The 24,659-nt window shown below is 37.8% G+C and overlaps 2 protein-coding genes and 1 non-coding gene across 6 annotated transcripts in view; 1 reads left to right on the top strand and 2 right to left on the bottom strand.

The window, feature by feature from the left end:
- Positions 1-24,659, bottom strand: part of cenpp (centromere protein P) — a 401,228-nt gene that overhangs the window by 194,516 nt on the left and 182,053 nt on the right. The gene's annotated exons all lie outside the window — the stretch shown is intronic.
- On the bottom strand, positions 5,105-5,211 carry LOC132378181 (U6 spliceosomal RNA). Its single transcript, XR_009506910.1, has one exon. It is a non-coding gene; the product is annotated as a U6 spliceosomal RNA (small nuclear RNA).
- omd (osteomodulin) lies at positions 13,803-21,848 on the top strand. The gene is made up of 2 exons (XM_059944902.1): positions 13,803-14,709; positions 19,295-21,848. The coding sequence occupies exons 1-2, from the start codon at positions 13,803-13,805 to the stop codon at positions 19,507-19,509; spliced, it is 1,122 nt and encodes a 373-aa protein (XP_059800885.1). The 3' UTR covers positions 19,510-21,848.

The raw sequence follows: 24,659 nt of genomic DNA, 5'->3' as shown, positions 1-24,659 counted from the left end.
TAATTAAATTTTTAAATTTTAGTTTCGATTGGCATGTCCCTGGAGCGAGGGGTTTAGATGGGGTGGGGTTTGTTAGGTGCGTTCCTCTCCATGTCCTTGTTCTCAGTATGTGAATTGAATTTTTAATCAAATTGAATGTACTTAAATCTTGTATTCATCCTACAACTTGAAGGAGTAGAAATGTTTGCACTATGGCTTCATCGCAATGTACAGCCATGTGAAGTTATAAGTCTAATGGCTTGTCGAAAGAAGTTGTCTTGTACCCTGATGGTCCTGGTTTTAATGCTGTGGTACCATTTGCCAGACAGAAACAGCTGAAGCAGTTTGTGGTTGGGGTGACTGGTGTGCCCGATAATCATCCAGGCTTTCTTTCTGCACCTGCTGCTGTAAGTGTCCTTAATAGAAGGAAGTTGATGTCCACAGATACGCTGCAGTGCCCAGCAATCAATGGGGTGCAGTGCCAATCCAATTCAATTTAAATAATTTTAATTCCACTACTGTCTCCTTTAGTTCTCTTTATGTGATCCCTTTCAATTCACTTTTCTTTCTTTCTGTTTCAGTTTTCTTTCCCCAATATTTCCTTCCTCATCTCTCATTTTGACTTTACTCCTTATCTTCTTAAGCTTCTTGATGCTGCAGTAGCCTATTTATTGTTACAGCACCCTAATTTGTAGGGACAATTTGGAATGGAGAGGCAGATTAAGATAAAGATACAAATAAAGAACTGAGATTGTGAATGTGTGAGGCAGGGGAAAAATAGGATTCGGAAGGATTTAGATCATACTTGTTCTCTACTTGGTTCCAAAAACAGCAATCCAATCAATGCTAAGTATCGATAGCAATGGCTTTACCAATACTCAACCAATATCCTGTTTTGGGTGAGCTGCAAATAACTCCAGCAAAACAATGAAGTAAAAAGCAGTTTAGATATACCTTCTCACCAAACCCATGTTACCCTCACAACTAAACCCATCTGCTACTCATCCAGTCCTCCACTCCCAATCATTGACAGATTGACAGAAACATTTAACATTTGCTTCCTATTTGGTCTTAAATTGAACCATTACTTTCCTTCTCTTTTTGCACTATTAATTTTACTTTTTATATAATATTTTATTGTAATTTATTGCTTTTATTATTATGTATTGCAATACAGTATACTGCTTCTGCAAAACAACAAATTTCACAACATATGCCAGTGATATTAAACCAGATTCTGATTCATTGCAAATCTTATAAAAGCCATCCCCAGATAAAGAATGGGTTCTGTTTTTGCAGACTCAAGTCAACTTAAACACAAGATTCTTGATTAGTTTGGCCCTGAAAGGATACGGGGATAAGGCAGGAGATTGGACCCAAGATGGAAAATGGATCAGCCATGATGAAATGGCGGGAGCAGACTTGATGGGCCAAAAGGCCTAAATCTGCTCCTTATCTTATGGTCATAAATTGGGTAATACACAAAATTTACTGCACCTATTAACTATATTTCCACAGTTTTGTGATGAATGTCATCAAAAGCCTGTAAGATTTATAAGAAAGAACAATTACTATCACGGAGAGGTAAAGGAAACTAATTATGACATTTGTAGGAATTAATGTAATTGAGCTAATTCAGGCAATTGAATTTAATAACATCATGGTTTGTACATGTACATGCCCACAAATTGGGCATTCATAACCCAGGAATGGCCTGTATTTATTTTAATCAAAATGACTTTATTTACCTTTGTCTTATCCCAATTAACCTGTTGCTGAAGCTTTCACCCACTCCTAATTACACATTGATTACTTCAATAGTCTCTTGTTGAGCTTTATTAAATCAAATATCACCTTGACCAAAATCCTCTTGACACTATCTGATCTACCTATATTAGCTCCTACTCCATGTAGCCTGTTCTAAATGTCTCCTACAAGAGAAGAAGCATTACTGAATGAAATCATAGTGAAACCTGACAAGCAAGCTAGAATATCAGTGGTAGGATATTTTAAAGATGGTAGTCATAAATTTCAAGGTAGTTGTAAAAAAGGATAAGGATGAACTGGCAAATAACGTGCTGAATTGGAGGAAGACCAATCCAACTGGGAGCAGTTACTTTGCAAATAGGACTACACCTGACGTGAAAGCCAATCAAAAGTTCGGTGCTAACATGGTCTCTTAACAATTTAGGATAAGAAGAACAAGTTCAAGAAATCCTGGATGTCAAGAGATATAAAGATAATTTAAAAATAGAATGGTAAAGAAAGGGCATAGAAAATTAAAGAAAAGCCCTAATAATATTATGGGTCAGAGGGTAACTGGGGAAACAGTAGGGCTAACACGAGAAAATCTGCAGATGCTGGAAATTCAAGCAACACACACAAAATGCTGGTGGAATGCAGCAGGCCAGGCAGCATCTCCAGGAAGAAGTACAGTCGATGTTTTGGGTTGAGATTTGAAAGTGGGAGAGGGAGTGGTAGACCCAAAATAATAGGAGAAGACAGGAGGGGGAGGATGAAGTTAAGAGTTGGAAAATTGATTGGCAAAAGGGATACAAGGCTGGAGAAGGGGGAGTATCATAGGACGGAAGGCCATGGAAGAAAGAAAGGGGGTGGGGAGCACCAGAGGAAGATGGAGAACAGGCAAGGAGTTATTGTGAGAGGGGAAGAGAGAGAAAAAAAATAAAAATTGGGGATGGGGGAGGAGGGGCATTAATGGAAGTTAGAGAAATCAATGTTCATGCCATCAGGTTGGAGGCTACCCAGATGGAATATAAGGTGGTATTCCTCCAACTTGAGAGTGGCTTCATTTCGACAGTAGAGGAGGCCATGGATTGACATATCGGATTGGGAATGGGACATGGAATTAAAATGTGTGGCCACTAGGAGATCCTGCTTCCTCTGGCGGACAGAGCGCGGGTGTTCAGTGAAATGGTCTCCCAATCTGTGTTGGGTCTCACCAATATATAAAAGGCTGCACCAGGAGCACCAGACACAATATATCAGACTAGCAGACTCACAGGTGAAGAGTCCCCTCACCTGAAAGGACTGTCTGGGGCCCTGAATGGTGGTGAGGGAGGAAGTGTAAGGGCAGGTATAGCACTTGTTCCGCTTGCAAGAAGAAGTGCCAAGAGAGAGATCGGTGGGAAGGGATGGGGGTGGGGGGGACGAGTGGACAAGGGAGTTGCGTCGGGAGCAATCCCTGTGGAAAGCAGGAAGTGGGGGGGAGGGAAAGATGTGCTTGGTAGTGGGATCCCATTGGAAATGGTGGAAGTTACGGAAAATTATATGTTGGACACAGAGGCTGGTGGGTTGGTAGGTGAGGACAAGAGGAACCCTATCCCCAGTGGGGTGGCGGGCAGATGGGGTGAGGGTAGAAGTGCATGAAATGGGAGAGATGCGTTTGAGAGCAAAGTTGATGGTGGAGGAAGGGAAGCACCTTTCTTTAAAAAAGGAAGACATCTCCTTCATCCTGGAATGAAAAGCCTCATCCTGAGAGCAGATGCAGCAGAGATGGTGGAATTGAGAGAAGGGGATGGCATTTTTACAAGTAACAGGTGTATCCAAGTATAGGCTTGGACCATGGACTGTTCCACATAGCCAACAAAAAGGCAGGCACAGTAGGGCTAATAAGAGTTCAAAGTACCATTCTATGTTTGGAGCTCAAGGATGTGAAATAGGTCTTCAATGAATTAATCCCATATGTATTCACACAAGAGAAGGAGATGATATTTGGAGAATTCTGGGAAGAGGACGATGAGATTCTAGAATAAGTTTTTGTTTTAAAAAAGAACATATTAGGCATCTGATGGATTTTAAAAGAGGATAATTTATTTATTTAGAGATACAGTGTGGAAGAGGCCCTTCCAGTCCTTCAAGTCTTGCCACCCAGCAACCCACTGATTTAACCCCATCCTAATCATGGGACAATTTACAACTAACCTAGTAACCAGTATGTCTTTGGACTGTGGGAAAAACTGAAGTACCTGGAGGAAACCCATGCTCACATGGAAGGGAACATACAAACTTGGTTGCAGAGGATGGCAGTAAATCCTCAGGAGCTGAATAGGTGTAGACCAGCTGCTGTGAGAAACGAGGTAAGAAACTGCTAGGACTCTAACAGAGATCTTTAATTCTTCACTGGCAAAATGACTGACTGTATGTCAGCCAGTGTAGTTCCTCTATTCAACAAAGGGAAAGCAGGGATATGCCAGATAGTTATAGGCCAGTGAGTCCAACATTAGTAGCAGGGATGTTGCTGGAAAGAATTTTGAAAGGGAAGATGAAAAGGCACAGATTCGAAGATAGTCAGTATGGCTGACCAACTGATTGATTTTTTTTTTGAAGTGTCAATCTCTGAGGCTGACATGAGCGCATTTTTCAGGAGGGTGAACCCATGGAAAGCATCCAGCCCAGAAGGGTACCTGGTCAAGTGCTAAAGAACTATACTGATCAATTGGCTGGAGGGTTCAGTGAGATCTTTAACCTCTCACTTCTACAGTCTGAGGTACCCAGCTGCTTCAAGTAAGCTTCACTTATATTGGTGTCTAAAAAGAATGTGGTAATCTGCCCTAATGTCTATTGTCCAGTAGCACTTACATCCACGGTGATGAAGTGCTTTGAAAGGTTGGTGATGAGACATAACAACTCCTGCCTGAGAACTGTCGTAGTTCCACTCTAATGTGCCTGCCAGCAGAGCAGATGCTAATTCTTATATATAGAGTAACATGCTCCACATATCACAGTCTAACATTTACTGTGCCCACAACAGACGCACTGGACTAGAAGGGCTGAGATGGCCTGTTTCCATGCTGTAATTGTTATATGTTATATGGTTATATAACAAAGTAGAATAGAAGTTCAGGTTTATTGTCATCTGACTACATTTAGAGAAGTACAGCACAGAATCAGACCCTATGTCACATCTAGTCCATGCTACTCCCAATGACCTACACTGGGACCATTGCCCTTCAAATACTTTCTATCCATGTACCTACCAAAACTTCTCTTAAACTTTGAAATAGAGCTCACATGGACCACACGCTGGGAGCTCATTCCATACTCTCAGGAACCTCTGAGTGAAGAATTTTCCACTTATGTTTCCCTAAACCTCTTACCTTTTTTTTAAATTTTGGAACGCTTCACGAATTTGCATGTCATCCTTACGCAGGGGCCATTCTAATCTTCTCTGTATCGTTCCAATTTTAGTATATGTGCTGCCGAAGCGAGCACGTCTTACCTTTCAGCCTTAAACCATGACTTCTGGCTGTTATCCCACCCAACCTCAGTGGAAAAAGCCTGCTTACATTTACCATTTCTAACCGTTCATAATTTTGCATACTTCCATCAAATCTCCTTTCAATCTTCTATTTTCTAAAGGGTACAGTCCTAACATATTCAATCTTTACTTGTAACTCAGGTCCTCCAGACCTGATTACATCCTTGTAAATTTTCTCTGCACTCTTTCAACCTTGTTTACATCTTTCTTGTAGGTAGGACACCAAAACTGCACACAATACTCCAAATTAAGCCTCACCAATTTTTTATATAACTTAAACATAACATCCCTTCTTCTGTCATAAACTAGAGAAAATCTGCAAATGCTGGAAATCCAAGCAACACACACAAAATATTGGAGGAATTCAGCAGGCCAGGCAGCATCCATGTCCTAATGAAGGGTTTCAGCCCAAAACATTGACTATATTCTTATCCATAGATGTTGGCTGACCTGGTGAGTTCCCCAGCATTTTGTGTGTGATTCCTTCTTCTGTACTCAATACATTTATTTATGAAAGCCAAAGCTTTCTTTACCTCCACCTGTGATGCCACTTTCAACAAATTATGTACATGTATTCCCAGATCCCTTTATTCAACCACACTTCTTAGTGCCCTACTGTTCACAGTGTGAGACTTACCCAGGTTAATACGACTGAAATGGAAAACCTCACATTTATCTGCATTAAATTCCATCTGCCATTTTTCAGACTATTTTTCCAGCTGATGCAGAGCCCTTTGTAAGCCATGATAACCTTTCTCACTGTCCACGACACCCCCAATCTTGATGTCATTGGCAAATTTGTTGATCCAGTTATCATCAAGATCATTGATGTCGATGGCAAACAACAAAGGACCTAGCACTGATCCCTGTGGCACTCCACTAGTCACAGACCCCCAGTCATAGAGGCAACTCTCTATGACCACTCTGTGGCTTCTTCTTCAAAGCTAATGTCCAATCCAATTTAGTACCACATTCTGAATGCCGAGCAACTGACCCTTCTTGACCAGTGCCACCACTACTCCCCCCCCCCCTTACCCCGCATGTGGGACCACATCAAGTGCCTTACTAAAGTCCATGTAATCAAAGCAGTGGATGTCGACTTCATCCACTTTCCTGGTAACTTCCTCAAAAAACTCCATAAGATTGGTTAGACATGACCTACTACACACAAAGCCATGCTGACTATCCTTAAACAGTCAATGTCTGTCTAAATACTTGCATATCTGGTCCCTCAGAATACCTTCCAATAACTTTCCCACAACTGATGTCAGACTCACCAGCCTATAATTTTCTGGTTTCAGTTTAGAGCCTTTTTTTAAACAGCAGAACAACATTGACTATCATCCAATCCTCTCCTGTTGCTAAGGATGTTTCAAATATCTCTAATAGGGCCCTGGCAATTTCTATATTTGCCTCCCGTAGGGTCCGAGGGAATAACTTGGGCCTAAACCTCAGGCCCTGGGGTTTTATTCTCCTTGATTTACCTCAGGGTAGCAAACACCTCTTCCTCTGTAATATGTATAAGGTCCATGAAGTTGATCCTGCTTTGCTATAGACGCTGTATCTGTCTCCTGAGTAAATACAGATGCAAGGAATGCAATTAAGATCTCCCCCATCTGTTTTGGATTACCACTGGTCCTTTTGCTCTTAATATACCTGTAGGATCCCTGAAGATTCCCCTTCATCTTGTCTGCTAGAGCAACTTCATGTTTTCTTTTATCCTGATTTCCTTCTTGTATTTCCTACTTGTCTATACCTGCTATGCACCTCCTTATTCTCTTAACCAGGGCCTCAATATCTCTTGAAAATGAAGGTTCCCTACACTTGTTTTTGTTCACAGGCACATACAAGCTTTGTTGTGTTAAAATTTCATTTTTGAAGGCTTCCGAGTACACCTTTGCCAGAAAACAGCCTAACCCAATCCACACTTGCCAGATCATTTCTGATATAACCAAAATTGGCCCTTCTCCAATTTAAAATCTCCAACCTGCGGACCAGACCTTTCTCTTTGCATACTTACTTTGAAACTAATGGCATTGTGGTCATCAGATACTTATTGCTTATTTAGTATTATTTCTTTTATTTCTTGCTTGTACTTTCACAGATTGTTGTCTTTTGCACACTGGCTGTCACCCTTTTGGTGTGATCTTTCATTGATTCTATTATGGTTATTGGATTTACTGAGTATGCCCGCAAGAAAATGAATCTCAGAGGAGTATATGGTGACATATACAGTCCCTATAAAAAGTATTTGTCCTCCTTGGAAGGTTTCATGTTTTATCGTTTTGCAACACTGAATCACAGTGGATTTAATTTGGCTTTCTTTGAAACTGATCCACAGAAAAAGACTCTTTCGTGTCGAAGTGAAAACAGATCTCTACAAAGTGATCGAAATAAATTACAAATATAAAACACAAAATAATTGATTGCATTAAGTATTTACCCCCTTCAAGTCAGTATTTACTAAATGCACCTTTGACAACAACTACAGCCTTGAGTCTGTTTGAATAGCTTTGCACATCTGGACTTCACAATTTTTCCCCCATTCTCCTTTACAAAACTGCTCAAGCTCTGTCAGATTGCTTGGAAATCATGAGTGAACAGCCCTTCCCCCTCTATTTATGATCTATTTATTTAATTTATATTTATATAAATTTATTGGAACTTATAGTTTTTTGTTATGTATTACAATGCACTGCTGCCACAGAACAACAGATTTCATGACATATACTAGAAACATTTAACCTGATTCTGACTTACAGTAACACTGCAAGGAAGATTATCATTTATGGTATTTTTTCCAGGCCTTATGCTTATCAATATTTACTGAGTAATTTTCTATGTTAATTGTGGTATCAAAATTATTCATCAATGTTTTTGTTACATGAGCATTCTGTCCAAATAACTGCATTAAGCCTTAGAACTGCATGGCTGGGTAAGAAGCAGCTCATAGTGTTTTACAGCATAGAAAAAGGCCTTCAATCATGCCAATGAGTGTTGTGACCTGTATGGTGCCTCTTCTGAGCTCCTCATAAGAGAAACTATTAAGGCTCTTGCACAGATTTCCTTTTTTTTTCCCAAATTTTCTTGAGCTATGTTTATAGACTTCCAAATTCTATTAGTGAAAAGGTTATGTCTTCAGATCTCATGAACAACTCAATTGAATTAACAGTCAAATAAACTTGGCATATCCAGACACAAGAATAAACCCAACCCATATTGTTCCATTTAAGCCCTCTATTAATTCCTTATGCTTTGTCTCAGAGGAAATATTCCAGATTCCTTATTCATAAAAGCTGACAAAAACATTTAACCATAAAACTGAGCACAGTCAGTGAACAAATGGCTTTTGGTTTCCAGATTAATCTATACAATGAAGACACCAACAGCTGAGCACTGCTTCTAAGGTAAAGGTAAGACTAGTAAAGAAAACCAATATCAAAGGTGTATTTTTCACAATCATATTACATTTTTTGTTCTGTGAATCATCTTGCCTGAGAATCTATAAATGATTTATGCATTAAGATTTTCAACTCTCAAAATGCAACCAAATAGCTTTATCAGATATGATGAAATGTTTAATTCAGAAGTTGAGAGCAGCAATTGATTTCATCTTCCATTTATGTAATTTTTCATCTTTCATGCAATGTATTTGAAAGATATTTTTCATGCTATTCCATGATAAAGAATAATAAAATTAAGATTCAGTGGCATGTTTAAATAATAGGAAAAGGCTTTTATTTCTAAATTTAATACAAATTTGTAAGTTAGTTTTATTATATTGGGAATCCTCCAGAGAATGACACCAATATATTTCACTAATATTAATTTTCATAATCTGGATAATGATTTAGATTCTGCATCAAAAAGCAAGAAAATGCAACAGCTGATGCTGCATTAATATTGAAATGTTAACTTCAAGATTTAATGTTTCTATGTGGCCTGGGCCTTCAATTCAACGAAAGGTATTTTCTAACACTATAACCAGAAAAAGTTCCATTTCATTTTCTTTTAAACCCAGTTTACATGGTGGAAGAAAAACTGATTTTGTGTGCTATGTCAAAAGAACTTATTAAGAAATGGCAGTTTAGGCATTCATTCAGATGAAGCTCATAAATGTACGAATGCAGTTATGACCTATTTTTATCTCAGCAAAACTTCATGGTTAACTTAAGGATTAGTTAGGATTGCCAATTTCAGGTAGTAGTTTTACTGGGTTATGGCAACTAATGTTTCTTTCAATTTTAAGTTGGAAATTATGGAAAATCTGTGTTTCAATATCTTTGTAAATATTTGTAACTGTGTAAAGTTTTCAGCATTTAAAAAAAATTATATTGTCACAAATGACACTGTTGAGCAAGAAAGAGATAACAATACAACTACCTAGAACTTGAAATCTTTAATCCACAACTTTAGCAGTACCACAATTGTTAAACTGTATGTAACGAATAATATCCAAGACAGATTTAACCATTTGGAAATACCTTTGCCCAGTAATAATAAAATACTACAATCCACAAAAACAAACTCACAGAGAAAACATTGGGTTAGTATAATTAATTAGCAGAATTTGCTACACTGTCATTAATTAATATATAAACACATTCTAATTAGGGGAAAAAATAAATGTACCTAATAAAATAAGATAGCAATTTAACATTGATCTTGAAAAACTATTAAGTTTCAAATTTTAAGACGCAATTATTCTTAAAATTATAAAACAAAATTAAGCAGGAATGTATAACTTACAAAGCCTAGGAAAAGAACTGCATAGTAATGGATTGGCAATAGAAAATAAAAGGATTTGCAGAATTTGACACAGAAGTGAAAATCAAACGCAATAAATGTTGTGCAATGAATAAAAGATATAGGAAGTTACATTTCTTTACTTTGAGTTTCATAGGCACCTGTTATTCTTAATATGGAATGTTGAGTGTTATGACTAAGCACAATCAGAAACATATTGAGCTGTAATCAGAATGTCACAGGTTGCTTTTCCCTTACCCCACTCCACCCCCACCTCACTTTGGAGACTCTAATAAGATTTAGCACCCAGATGCACTGTTTCCACCATCTAGCATTATCAACAAAGACCAAGAAATAACATTTGACATACTTTCTCATCTTACAAACCACATTAGATGATGCATTTATCAATGAACACATTCGTTCTCTGTTAAGTTACAGAGATCAATATAACAACCTTAACACTTGCCACTACACTTAGTCCTCTTTCAGTAGATTTTCCCAGCCAAATTTTCCATCATTCAATACTGATTCACAAACAACAAGCAGTTCTGACTGCCTTAAAAAAGAGGTACTGTAGGGATGGTCATCCTAGTAGTCATCAAAACTGATGGCATAAAGATTTAGTCCTTAATTAACAAAGAAAAACTCAGCAGTATTCTGGAGGATTATTATTATTATAGCTCTGCAGTTTCATCACCCATTTGCAATTAATTCCGAATTAACTGGGTCCTTTAGGTTAGCTGCAAATTAAGATCCGAGAATAACAATTGGATCCAAACAATGCATTCAACAGCATTTTGAGCTGAATGCCCATTGTGAATCCTCCTCTACAACTTTGCATGCCTGTAAAAAATGCATCAGTCTCTATTTCCTTTTTCTTAGTAATGCCTTGTTGTGACCTGTGGAAATCATGATCCATCAATTTACATAAAGGTAACTTACTTTATATCAATTGTCTTCTTATCTGAACTTCTCCCCAAGTAAAAAGGGTTAGATTTGTCCCTCACTATTAGAAGTACAAGATGAACCTGCTTACAGTCAGCTGTCTCACATCTTACTACAAAAAAACAACACAATCATTTTGTTATTATAGGAGAATACAGGCAAATTAATTCAAAAATGTGCTTTATACAATGGTGAACAACGTATTTTAAACTATACTGTTATTTTGCAGAGTCAAGAATATATTTTTTTACTTTGTTTCAAAAGGAAAGGAAGATCTCATTTTTACAAGGCCAAGCCTCAAATTAGTACAACTGTTTTCAGAACAAAAAGGTTTTTGTATGAAAACCAGAATCAGAAGTGTAGATATCTGTAAGAATTGCAGAAGAGGCAGAAATTGTTTTAAAATCTACAAACTGCTCGTCTGTCAATTAGTAAATGGTTGAACATATCTTGATGCAAGCTAGGAAACAGGTAAAAGAATTTTAAATCAGCTGAACCAAAAGGAGAAGAATGAGTAAAGCTTAATCAAAAGTGGTCAACATGTTGAAAAATAAGTAAGCATGGACATCAGCTTCAGAAGATCATAAGCTGATATACAGCAGATCAGACAATGTTATGGAACTTACTGAGTTTAGAAGGAAACTTATTCTCTTTCAGTACTAGATTTCACATGTGTTCAGACAATTTAAAGAGTACAATATTTGTAAAGTAGTATAGACCATAAGACCACAAGATATAGGAGCAGAATTAGGTCATTTGACCCATCATGTCTATTCCTTCAATCCATCATGGATGATTTATTATCCCTCTCAATCCGATTCTCTTGCCTTTACCTTGTAACCTGTAACACCTTGACTAATCAAGAAACTGATCAACCTCTACTTTAAATATACTCAATGACTTGGCCTCCAGAGCCATCTGTGGCAATGAGTTCCACAGATTTATTATCCTGTAGCTAAAGAAATTTCTCCTCATCTCTGTTCTAAATAGTGCCCTTGTTCCCTCTGGACCTAGACTCCCCCACTATAAGAAACATTCTCTCCACATCCACTCTATTTAGACCTATTATACATATTGCTCCTTGTGTTCTGTAGGATAGCACTCATATGATCAAAATGTTCTGCTCTCGCAGCGTACATAGACTTAGTTGTCAACATCAGCTTAATGCAGATGATCAGAAGACGGCCTTGGCAATGAGGCTATAGCACAACAATCCTCCAAAGATTTTGTAAGGTCCTGGATTACCTAATCTGCAAAAGGCAAATCATTACTTATTTTTCCAAATACATCCTGAGAAAAATACTTCTCATCTTCAAAAGGACATGTATATTTTTATGGATGTAATGTCCTGCTTTCCCTTCGGATGAAATATTGCTAACTATGCAGCTAATCTCATGGAAGGCAATTACAATCATTGATGCTCTAAATAGAGATATAGATGCCATATTCAGAATTGAACAGTTTTTCAATGAATACTTTATGAAATTCTTGCAAGCTGAGGATTAGCTGATAGGAGCACTTTATACGGTGACTATGACTAGAAAACTGATGATATTACTGAATGATATTCCACAAGTTGAAAACATTTAAAGTGAATGAAAATTTTAAGTTATTCCCCCCTCCGGAATAAAGCCTAATTGCATACTTCATTATTGTAAAACCAGTTGCAGCAGAGGAAGCTTGTTACATGACTTTTTAGTAAAGCAATTCATCAATTTGCTCACTAAAGAGCCTTCACCAACAAAATTATATTCAGTTGCCATAGCTGAAATATCTGAAGTGCTCTATCGATTGTGGCCAAGGCAAGGATTCCCAATTCTACCAGAATCAATTCCATATAAGTGGGCATAGCCATTTATTCTGTTGCTACACACAAAAATAATTGGAATAGATGTTCGAACAGGAGTAGATATTCATAATAGATCACCAGATAGTCTTAGCAAGCATGTAGTTAGGATACCCACAAAAATGAAGAAAAAAAAACTGAACCAATTTGGTTACAAAACAACATAGATATTTTCTAATGAGGCCAGCCACCTACACTAATTTACACTCTGAGTTTGCATTGAAGATTGTCACTTAAAGTATAGCCAAGACAGCTGCAGTTGTGGAGCAGTACTTGTACAATGGATCTTGTTGGTATTCTCTAAAATTGTTACATTGTCACTTCCTTTCTAATTAATTTCCATAATCAATTTTTCAAAGCTCTGTTAGTGAAAGCTGGCAGGTAACCTATTTGATTACTCATATGCAGATTCTCCAATTTCTAAAGTATATAAAGAAAACTAGGTGATGTTAGACAGTTTGAATTGAAAGAAAGAAACTTACAGTCTGCAGTCCCTATCACACAGGTGGGTCCATTTTTATTATTATAATACCTATTACAATTAAAATTGCTAATGCCTTCAGAGAAAATTAATGACAGAAATCATCAATAGAGTAAAAATAAACACTTAGGAATTTTAATAGTAAGAATGTTATTTAACCCTCAGTACTGAAAGTACAGTGCTTATCCAGAGGCATTCAATTATTCATCTCAGTCTGGTGAAAAAAACATCAACATCGTCTGGAAGTAATATATATTCAAGTGGAATGCTTGAGTTATTATTCTGTTATTGAAAGCATCTAAAAGAAGGTTCGCTTCCAGTTATTTTTGACCATTCCAGAATCACCCCATCAAGTTACAGCAGGATGCTATGTATAAGAATGAATCTTTTTGGTTTATGTAAAAGAGAATTGTATCATTGTCACTGCTTATTTTGTTATATCAACTAATTGCTCCTTTGTTATTTATTCTCCATTCTCTTGCCTTCATTTTAATTTCAATAGAGACAAAACTGTCACCATAAGAATGGCCTTCATCACAAGGCTGACAATTTTCATACTTCTCTTCGGTGTAAATATTCTTTGTCAAGATGCCAATTATCTGTCTTCACAACAACATCAACGAAGCATTCGTACACCCATAGATTTTGAACTATATAGATCATTTCCCAGAGAGTGTGCTCCTGAATGTCGGTGTGTACCATCATTTCCTTTGGCTATGTACTGTGATAATCGAAAACTCACAAATATTCCCAATATTCCACCGCATGTGAGATATCTTTTCCTTCAGTTCAATGAAATAGAAAGTGTTCCAGAAAATGCTTTTGTTAATGCAACATTGCTTCAAGAAATTAATTTAAGTCGCAATAAATTGAAGTCTTCCAAGATCGCCAAAGGTGTTTTTGGCAAACTCAAACATCTGATTACTCTTAACCTAGCATACAACAAACTTGAAGAAATCCCAGCTCCACTACCTAACAGTCTTGAAAGACTTTCTTTGGGTTTCAACAAAATTACTAAACTACCTGCTGAAACTATACGATCATTGATAAATGTTACAATTTTGGATCTTGGTAATAACCGACTCCCTGATGGTGCAGTCAAGGGAAATCAGCTTGGGAAAATGAAGAGTCTCCTACAGTTAAACCTGCGCAGTAACAAACTCAAATCCATGCCTGGAGACCTTCCAGCTTCTCTACTACAACTTTCAGTTGAAAACAACTCTATATCGTCCATCCCAGCAAATTACTTCAGAAAAACTCCAAATCTCATTTCATTAAGGATGGCACGCAATAAGCTTAAACAAGTTCCATATGGCGTGTTCAACCTCTCAAAACTAATGGAACTGAATCTAGGTCACAACCAACTGACTAAAACTTTCTACGTTTCAAGAAATCTAGAACACCTGTATCTGAACAATAATGACTTTACAAGTATGCATACTATTATGTTACATTCTTACTAACCAAGTGTAATGATTTTTTAAGTAATTCTATTAGATGCATGTTCATACTGAGGTGGTGCTAACCTGAAAACGACTCACCAAAGTGAATTAAGTTCAAGAAAGAACGTGTTTTATAAAAACAATATATAGCAAATGTTGGAATTTTCATTGAAATGTTGCATGGAACAGGCCCTTCTGGCCCTTTGAGCCATGCCACCCAGCAATCACCTGATTTAATCCTAGCTTACTAATGGGATAATTTACAATGACCAATTAATTTACCAACTGGTATGTCTTCTGACTGTGGGAGGAAACCAGAGCATCCAGAAGCAACCTATGCAGTCACGGGGAGAACGTACAAACTCCTTACAGGCAGCGGTGGGAATATAACTCGGGTTGCCTGTACTGTAAAGTGTGCCAACCACTGTGCTATCGTGCTGCCCTGAAATATTTTTTTTAATCATAGTGGTATAATTATTCTTTGGAGCAGTGATGTAAATACTCAGCAGACAGTATGGATCTGTGGATAAAGAAACAATGAATTTTTCAGATAGGATATATTTAAAGAAAACTAATCTGAAAAATTCTGAATGATCTGCTGCATATTTACAACATTCCTGTTACATTCTATAAGGTCCATCCACATAATGCCCCAGTTTTTGCATCAACTCTTGACTACTTTTTTTCCTTTGATAAATAACCTTCATTTAGATTCAGTGACAAAATTTCAACTCTCATCCCAACCAAGCCGCAAATACAAATATTCCTTTAGGATTACAATTTGGTGGCATCAACTAAAGGGTGGCTAAGAAAGGAAAAGGCATTGTAGACAAACAAGAGATACATCCTGAATACTGACATAATACTTTACATCATTCATTACCAAGAAGAGAATGTTGACACTTATTCAAAAAGGATGTGGCAAAGAAGAGGGATGATGTTGGAGGGTGAGAGATAAAAAGCAGAAAATACCAGAAACAGGACAGCATGTCAGACAGCTTCTGTACAAAGAGAAATAAATGTAACATTCAGGTCTGAGGCAGTTAATCCCACTGGGAAAGAGGCAATGCAAATCATTTGTCAGCTATAAAAATGTTCATGGGAGGAATGTGCATAACAAAGCACATAGATGGAGACCAAGTGGGTTAATGTAACAGAAGCAGATTGTGCCTCCTTGTCTGGTTTTGTGTTACAAAGAGCAAGGTTGTGGGGCATTTATAAGAAGAAAATTAAATCGGAGAAGATGCCAGGAAAAACTGACCGAAATGGGATGTATTTAAAATGCTCAAGAACTGGGGATGAGTTTTCAATCTTCTTAAGATACACAAGTGTCAGAAAACTGTATGATGGCAAATAGCACATCCTAGTACATGAAGAACATGTGATAAAACTACAAGCTAACTAGCTTAACATCAGTAAATGGGAATGTTTTTGAAAAGTTTGTGCAAAATTAATAAGCACTGTATGAAGTCTGAGCTGATAGTGGTGAAGTATAATGTACTTTTTAATGGCAAATCATGATTGAAACTATAATTGACCTCGGAAAAATCATCAAATTTTGTTAAAATATTATTATTATTCAGATGTCAAGGGTAGAATATTTATACTACTTCATCTTCACATAAGTAGCAAAGAAATTTAAAATTAGCACCAACAGTTAATGCCAATGCTTTGCAGCTCCAGCGACCAAGTTTGAATATAAATGTAGGATGGGATTGATGGGATTTGTCTGGGACCTGGCAAAGACTCGACGGGCTAAGTGGCCTACTTCTATGTCAAAAGGAAATGTGAGAAGCACAAATGATTTGGAATGTCAGCTTAAAATTGCAGCTATTCTGACCTAAGCATGAGAGAGATGAATTTGTAATGAGTTGATGAAGCTTGTTGAATGGGAACTTTATTCGGTTATAGTGATTAAGAGAAGTGAAATCAATACTTCACTCAAAAGTTTTTATATTTTAGTTACTCAGGATACATTTTGGTTCAGTAATTATTGTCGGCTGGGAGGAAAATGTTTTTTTTCAATGAACTTTGAATAAAGTGAGCTAAACATCAGTAGTGGGAAAGTAACTGGAGTCAGCATGGCTTTGTATGGCCCGCAAGGAAATTGTACCAAGTTGCCTGAAGAGGTTATCAAGAGGGTTGACATGGACAGGGCAGTAAAGATTGACTACATGGACTTTAGCAAGGCCTTTGACAAAGATCCACTTGATAGACTGGTCCAGAAGACTCGATCACATGGGATTAAGGTGAGCTAGAGACAAAAATGGCTTTTTAGTAGGAGATATATGGTGGTACTGGAGGGTTATTTTTCAGACTGGAGACCTGTAACTAGTGGAATCACAGGAACCACAGGAATCAGTGGTGGGTCCACTGCTGGTTTCCATTTATATCAATAATTTGGATGAGAAAATGGTGCATGATTAGTAAGGTTGTGAATGACAACAAAATTAGTGGTAGATTGAACAGTGAAAATAGTTCTGCAATAACAGATTTGAGATCAACTGGGAAAGTGGGCAAAAGAATGGCAGTTGGTGTTTAATTTAGACAAGTGCAAAGAGATGCACTGAACCACAACAAGGAGCCCTGGGTAGTATTGCAGAACAGATAAGTCAAGGAGTATGAGTAAATAGTTCACTGAAAGTGACAATACAAATAGATGGGCTGTAAAGAAGGTGTATGCCATGTTTGCTTTCATTGGTTAAGCATTCAGTATAGGAGTTGGGACATCATGTTACAACTATACATGATGTTGGAGAGAATGGACTTGGATTACGTGCATTTCAGGTTGCCATGCTATTTGTAATGACTTGAGTAATCCAGAGAGGTTGCAGAGGAGGATATTGCTAGGACTGGAGTGTATGAGTTACAAGGATAGACTAGATAGGCTGGAATATTTCTCCTGGAGTAAAGGTGGTTTATAAAATCATGAATAGTATAATGAAGGTGAATAGTCATAGCCTTCTTCAAAGAACAGAGATTCCCTTACTCCACCATTGATGTTGCCCTCACCTATATCTCTTCCATTTCCTGGACAACTGTGCTCACCCCATCTTCTCGCAGGCTTAACAGTAATAGTGTTTCTTTTGTCATCAGCTACCATTCCATGAGCCTCCATATCCAACACGTCTCCAAAGAGATCCTACCACCAATTACATATGTATATTTGTCCCCACTCTTTGCTTTCCACAGGGATTGTCCCCTTCATGATTCCCTTGTCCATTCATTCCTCCACATTAATTTCCATCTCGGCACTTACTTCTGCAGGATGTCAAAGTGCTACACCTGCTCATATACCTCCTTCCTCACCTCCATTTAGGGGCCTGACAGTCGTTCCAGGTGAGGCAAAACGTCACCTGCCAATCTGCTGGGGTCTTCTATTGTATCTGGTGCTCCCGATGCAGCCTCTGCTACTGGTAAATTTGGGGACTACTTCATCGAGCATCTCTGCCCCATTCAGCAAAAGCAGAACTTCCTGGTGACCAAGCATTTTAATTCCGATTTCCATTCCCGTTCCGACATGTTAGCCCACGGCTTCCTCTTGTGCCACAATGAGGCCACGGTCAGGGTTGAGGAGTTACACCGTGTAGCCATCAACCTGATGGCATCAATATCAATTTCTCCTTTTGGTAAAAGAAAATACCCTCTCCCCTCTTCTTCTATTCCCCACTCTGACCTCTTACCTTTTCTCACCTACCGATCAGCTCCCCCTGGGTCCCCTCCTCCTTCTCTTTCTCCTATGGTCCTCCTCTCCTATCAGATTCCTTTCTCTCCCACCCACCTGGCTTCACCTATCACTTTCCAGCTATCCTCTTTCCCCTCCCCCCATCTTTTAATTTTGGCATCTTCGCCCTTCCTTTCCAGTCCTGAAGAAAGGTCTTGACCTGAACATGGACTGTTTATTCATTTCCGTGGATGCTGTCTGACCTGCTAAGCTCCTGGCACATTTTGTGCATGTTGATTTGGAGTTAGAGCATCTGCAGAATTTCTTGTGTTTAGAGGTCATTGGTTTACGATAAGAGGGGAAAGATTTAAGTGAGATATGATTTTTTTTTCACACAGATGGTAGTAGGTATAAGGAGTAAGTTCCAGAGAAAGTGGTAGAGCTGAGTACAATTATAATGCTTAAAAAGACATTTGGACAGGTATATGAATAGGAAGGGTTTAAAGAAATGGGGGCCAAACACAAGCAAATGGGACTAGCACAAGTAGGCACCTTGGTTGGTGTGGACGAGTTCAGTCAAAGGGTCTGTTTCTGTGAATAACTTTATGACTTTAAAATTTATAAAATGCCAACTTGACGTTTCCTTATCTAATCTTGAGAAATTAAGGAAGATATGGCACCAAAATTAGCACTTGAACTACTAAACCATATGAGAGATTAAATTTGTGATTTTTTTCCATGAATATGGATCACCAACTGTTCAATCCAATGTTTTGTAATTGGAGGAGACTCTGATCCATTCCATGATGATAGTGAACCCACTGCAATCTTCCTTTAAAGTACAGTAATATCTATAAATGTCACACAATGTTCATTTGATTGCTAATAATGTCTTTCTTTTACTTTACAGCGCTTAATGTTACCTTGATGTGTCCTACAACCGACATAATGAATCCAAACCATCTGACCTATATTCGGCTTGAGAAAAATAAGCTGCGAGGCCCTTTAAATACATATATCTATGCCTGTTTTCCTCGTCTTCGAAACTTTGTTTTTGGTGAACAGGATACTATACCAGTTGTTGAAACCCAAGAAGCACCTGAATTGGCTGGAACACCAATTTGAAAATCAGATCATTGAATTAATTACTAATTATAATCTATATTATGCACTAACAACTTCCAAAACATAGTATGAAGCTACTTTTTCTACTACATATAAGCTACTTAAGCAAAAATGTATAATTCTTATTGTTTAATTTCTCCATTGTCTAATTACTTCAAATTGTCTCAAAAATCATGACAAGTGAATACAAGTGCAATCATTTAACTCTTATTTTCAAGTAATTTTTCAAATTAAGCATTTGGCAAAAATTCAATTAAGAGTTAAATGAAAAAGTTACCAGTGCTCAAGATCATGTCCTTTATATTTATGAAATTTATGCTCTCATCCCTTCTCCTTCTTCCCAGAAACAAGATAACTTTCATTCTCATCATCTTTTATCCAACCACCATGTAAATTTAATGAATCAATCCACATCATTTCTGACCCATCTACAATGTGATGAAATTCCATAGGCATGTTCTAATCTCTTCCCTTTATAACCTGAAAAAAACTCTTCTTCCCTCTCTACAGATGTTCCCTGACCCGCTGAGTATTTCCAGCATTATTTTTTTTTATTTCAGGAAAAAGACATTCATCTTTATTAGATGGGACATCATCAGATAAATATTAAATGTGCAATGCCACTAGATTTCAAGATTCATGAAGAAACAGTATTACCTACTCTCAGAACTTAACTTTGCAACTTCTGATCTCATCTTACAGTAGATCTATGCACAATGCAACTAATACTGAACCAGGAGAAGTGTTCCAAAAAAAAGTCAATGACATATATTCTAGTTCTTATTTGTAATTATTATACCAGTGATACTCAAATTATCAAAGTAATCTTGAATATAACATGAACATTACTGATTAAGGAAAGATTGATGGTCAAGTAAATAAATAGCAAGGTTGCTCATAAATATAAAAAACCAAGTCAAAATCATTGAAATAGGTGGAGAGAACAATTGTTGCAGGGGAATAATTATGTCCAAGTCAACCACCAACCTACACATTAACCAAAGATAGTCTTCCACTCTAAATATCCAATATCACACCTCTCTTGCAGTTTTACCTATGCCAGCCCCTTGCTCATTTTTATCCATGTACAACTGTTCTCAAATACTTGACTATACAATACAGCATTCATCCGCAATAAGTGAATGATAATATTGTGAAGTCAACATGTTTAAAAAACTTTATCTTTAGGGTTTCTTTAGAATATCTGAGTAAATCTAATTGAAAAGCTTAAACACTTGCATAAAAAGCAGTATTCATTATACCATAAGATGTAGGAGCAGAATTAGGCCATTTGGCCCATTGCGTCATCTCCGCCGTTTCATCATGGCTGATCCAATTTTCTTCTCAACCCCTTCATGAAAGAACCTTTCTTCTTATAACACACTCATCAATCATTTCCTCTTTAAAATCCAATGACTGACATATCTAAATCATTCCATCATTGACAACTATAACAGATAATCACTTTCTCAAAAAAGGAAGATTGAGTTAACAATCCAACATCTGAGATGAAGTTCTGTAGGATTAAATACTCATATTGATGTTACTGATTTTAATTCTCAAGATCTTTTTGTTATTATTAAGCCTATTTCTTGAAATATTATAGCTAAGTATGACATTTTCAATGTGACACTCAAATGGATAATTTTGTCCGCAAGGAACAAGAGGGTATGATTACATACATATGCCTTTGTATCCAACTGTAATATCTTTATTTACTAATGTATTGCATATTTTCTCATAGCTATCACTATATATCATCAACAAAGTAAGCATTTTCCTCGCAAAGATGGAAGACCCATTCATATTCCTTCAACAATTTTATTTTAACAAATAAAATGTATAGTAAACATGCTAAAATTTCAAAAAAGTCATAACCATTTTGAGACAAACATTGACAGAATACATGCCAGGAAGAGAAAAAATGACTATGTATGTATATTGCCTTTGAGAATCTTAGTACTTCAGCTCTTTGTAAAGTAATACTGTACTTCCACCAAGGCAAATGGAAATAGGTGAAGAAAGGGACAGTGAAGAAAATGCAATGCAAACGACAATTGGTAGACTTTGAAAAAGGGACAGGATGAAGCAAGTGGGTATAGTATGTCAGTCAAAGAAGAGGTAGGATGGAAGGGAACTGGTGAATTTAGTATACATATACAATTAATTTGAAATGGTGAATAGATAGCCACCTTAGTATGAACTCTGTCAATTTAATTCACATCTTATGTAATAAGGAAATGGCACATGTATTAGATAGAGCAAATGTTAACAACTAAGCAATAGTAAAAATATTTACTCCAAAATTAAAGCTATATCTTGGTATTTAACTGACGATGTTGCTGGTAGCTCTCCAGTACTTCGAGGTGCCTGATGTTAGCAGTCCATGCTTTAGAAGTATATCAATGAAGTGGGATCAATACTGCCCAGTAGAACTTTGTTTTGGATTTGAGGTCTTGATCGTCAAACATTCTTTTACTCAGACAGCCAAAGCTTTTATTGTGACACTGATGACAATGGTGAATTTCACTACGTTTGCCTTCATTAAGAGGTGGCTCACAAGATCTGGGAAATGGTGTACATTTTCTAGGAAAACAATATGGAAATAGTAAAGGTCATTGCAGACCTTTGCTGTTGGAGACTGATGCTGTATACTAGGAGTGGGAAGGAATCAGATTGATAGAATCCTTTGGTTTTGTGTTCGTTAAATACAAGGCCAAAGCACTTGCATGCTTGAGGATCAGTCAACAATAACTTGCAGCTTCAGTTCTAAATGTGCATTTATTCAAATGTCATTTAGATACTTCAAAATGGTGAAACCTTGGGTGACACTGATTCACAGCAGGTGAAATGGCAACAATATAACGTCCTCTCACAGACCAAAATGAGGCACAAATTATAGTCATTTGGCTTTGACATGCAGATCACTTTGGTTGCATGCTCATCATCAGAATCCTCAAACAACAAGATATTATCAGGTTCACAATGGAAAAAGATTTAAGTATATTTTCAAAGCCACCATACAAAAGAGGGACACCTCCATTGAACTCACAAGAATCACTGGCATACAGACCACTGAATACGTTGGAGCAACATTCAGAACGGTCGTCACAAATTCATTTCCCAGAAGCACAATGACACCTTCAACAAACAGTGGAAAGAAGTTAGCCCCTCCAAATCTATTCATTACCCACCTGGTCAAGCACCTTCTCCCCACAATAGCAAAGAACACAACAGCTTCATTGGTACCAATAACATAGATAGGAAAAGGGAAGAGGTCCTGAAAACAAACTACAGGGAGTTAAGAAGGAAGTTGAGAAGCAGGACCTCAAAGGTAGTAATCTCAGGATTACTGGCTGTGCCATGCGACAGGAAGTAGAGGAATAGAGTGAGGTGGAGGACAAATACGTGGCTGAGGGATTGGAGCAGGGGGCAGGGACTCAGATTTCTGGATCATTGGTACCTCTTTTGGGGCAGGCATGACCTGTACAAAAAGGGCAGGTTGCACTTAAATCTGAGGGGGACCAATATCCTGGCAGGGAGGTTTGCTAAGGCTATTGGGGAGAGTTTAAACTAGAATCGCTTGGGGGTGGGAACTAAACTGAAGAGATAGACGAAGGGACGTTTGGCTCACAAATAGAGCAAGCTTAGAGACAGTGCGATAGGAAGGATAGGCAGGTGACAGAGAAGGGATACGCTCAGACTGATGGTTTGAAATGTGTTTATTTTAATGCAAGAAGTATCATGAACAAAGTGGATAAGCTCAGAGCATGGATCAGTACTTGGAGCTGTGATGTTGTGGTCATTACAGAGACTTGGATGGCTCTGGGGCAGGAATGGTTACTTCAAGTGCCAGGCTTTAGATGTTTCAGAAAGGATAGGGAGGGAGGCAAAACTGGTGGGGACATGGTACTGCTGATGAGAGATAGTGTCATGGCTGCAGAAAAAGAGGAAGTCATGGAGGGATTGTCTATTGAGTCTCTGTGGGTGGAAGTTAGAAACAGGAAAGGGTCAATAACTCTGCTGGGTGTATTTTTATAGACTACCCAATAGTAACAGGGACATTGAGGAGCAGACAGGGAGACAGATTCTGGAAAGGTGTAATAAGAACAGGGTTGTCATGATGGGAGATTTTAATTTCTCAAATATTGATTAGCGTTGGGGTGGAGTTTGTTAGGTGTGTTATAGAAGGTTTCCCGACACAATACATAGATAAGCCTACAAGAGGAGAGGCTGTACTTGATCTGGTATTGGGAAATGAACCTGGTCTCTTAGAGGGAGAGCATTTTGGAGATAGTGATCACAATTCTATCTCCTTTACCATAGCATTGGAGAGGGATAGGAACTGACAAGTTAGGAATCCATTTAATTGGAGTAAGGGGAAATATGAAGCTATCAGGCAGGGACTTGGAAGCATAAATTGTGAACAGATGGTGTCAGGAAAATGTATAGCAGAAGTGTGGCAAATGTGCAGGGGCTATTTGCATGGTGTTTTGCATAGGTACGTTCCAATGAGGCAGGAAAAGGATGGTAGGGACAGGAGCTGTGGTGTAGAAAGGTTGTTGTAAATCTAGTCAAGAAGAAATGCTTACGCAAGGTTCAAAAAACTAGTAATGTTAGAGATCAAGATGATTATAAGGCTATCAGGAAGGAGCTTAAGAGTGAAATTAGGAGAGCCAAAAGGGGCCATAAGAAGGCCTTGGCAGGCAGGATTAAAGAAAACCACAAAGCATTATACAAGTATGTGAAGAGCAAGAGGATAAGACGTGCAAGAATAGGACCAATCAAGTGTGACAGTGGGAAAGCATATATGAAATCGGAGGAGATAGCAGAGGAACTTTATGAATACTTTGCTTCAGTATTCACTACAGAAAAGGATCTTGGCCATTGTAGCGATGACTTACAGCGGATTGAAAAGCTTGAGCATATAGATATTAAGAAAGAGGATGTGCTGGAGCTTTTGGAAAGCATCAAGTTGGGTAAGTTGCCGGGACGGGATGAGATGTACCCCAGATACTGTGGAAGGCAAAGGAGCAGATTGCTGAGCCTCTGGCGATGATCTCTGCATCATCAATGGGGACAGGAGAGGTTCCAGAGGATTGAAGGGTTGCGAATGTTTTCTTTATTCAAGAAAGGGTGTTAGCCCGGGA

The sequence above is a fragment of the Hypanus sabinus genome, chromosome 19, assembly GCF_030144855.1.
Source record: "Hypanus sabinus isolate sHypSab1 chromosome 19, sHypSab1.hap1, whole genome shotgun sequence".
Lineage (NCBI taxonomy): Eukaryota > Metazoa > Chordata > Chondrichthyes > Myliobatiformes > Dasyatidae > Hypanus > Hypanus sabinus.
This window is presented reverse-complemented; position numbering and strand designations above follow the sequence as displayed.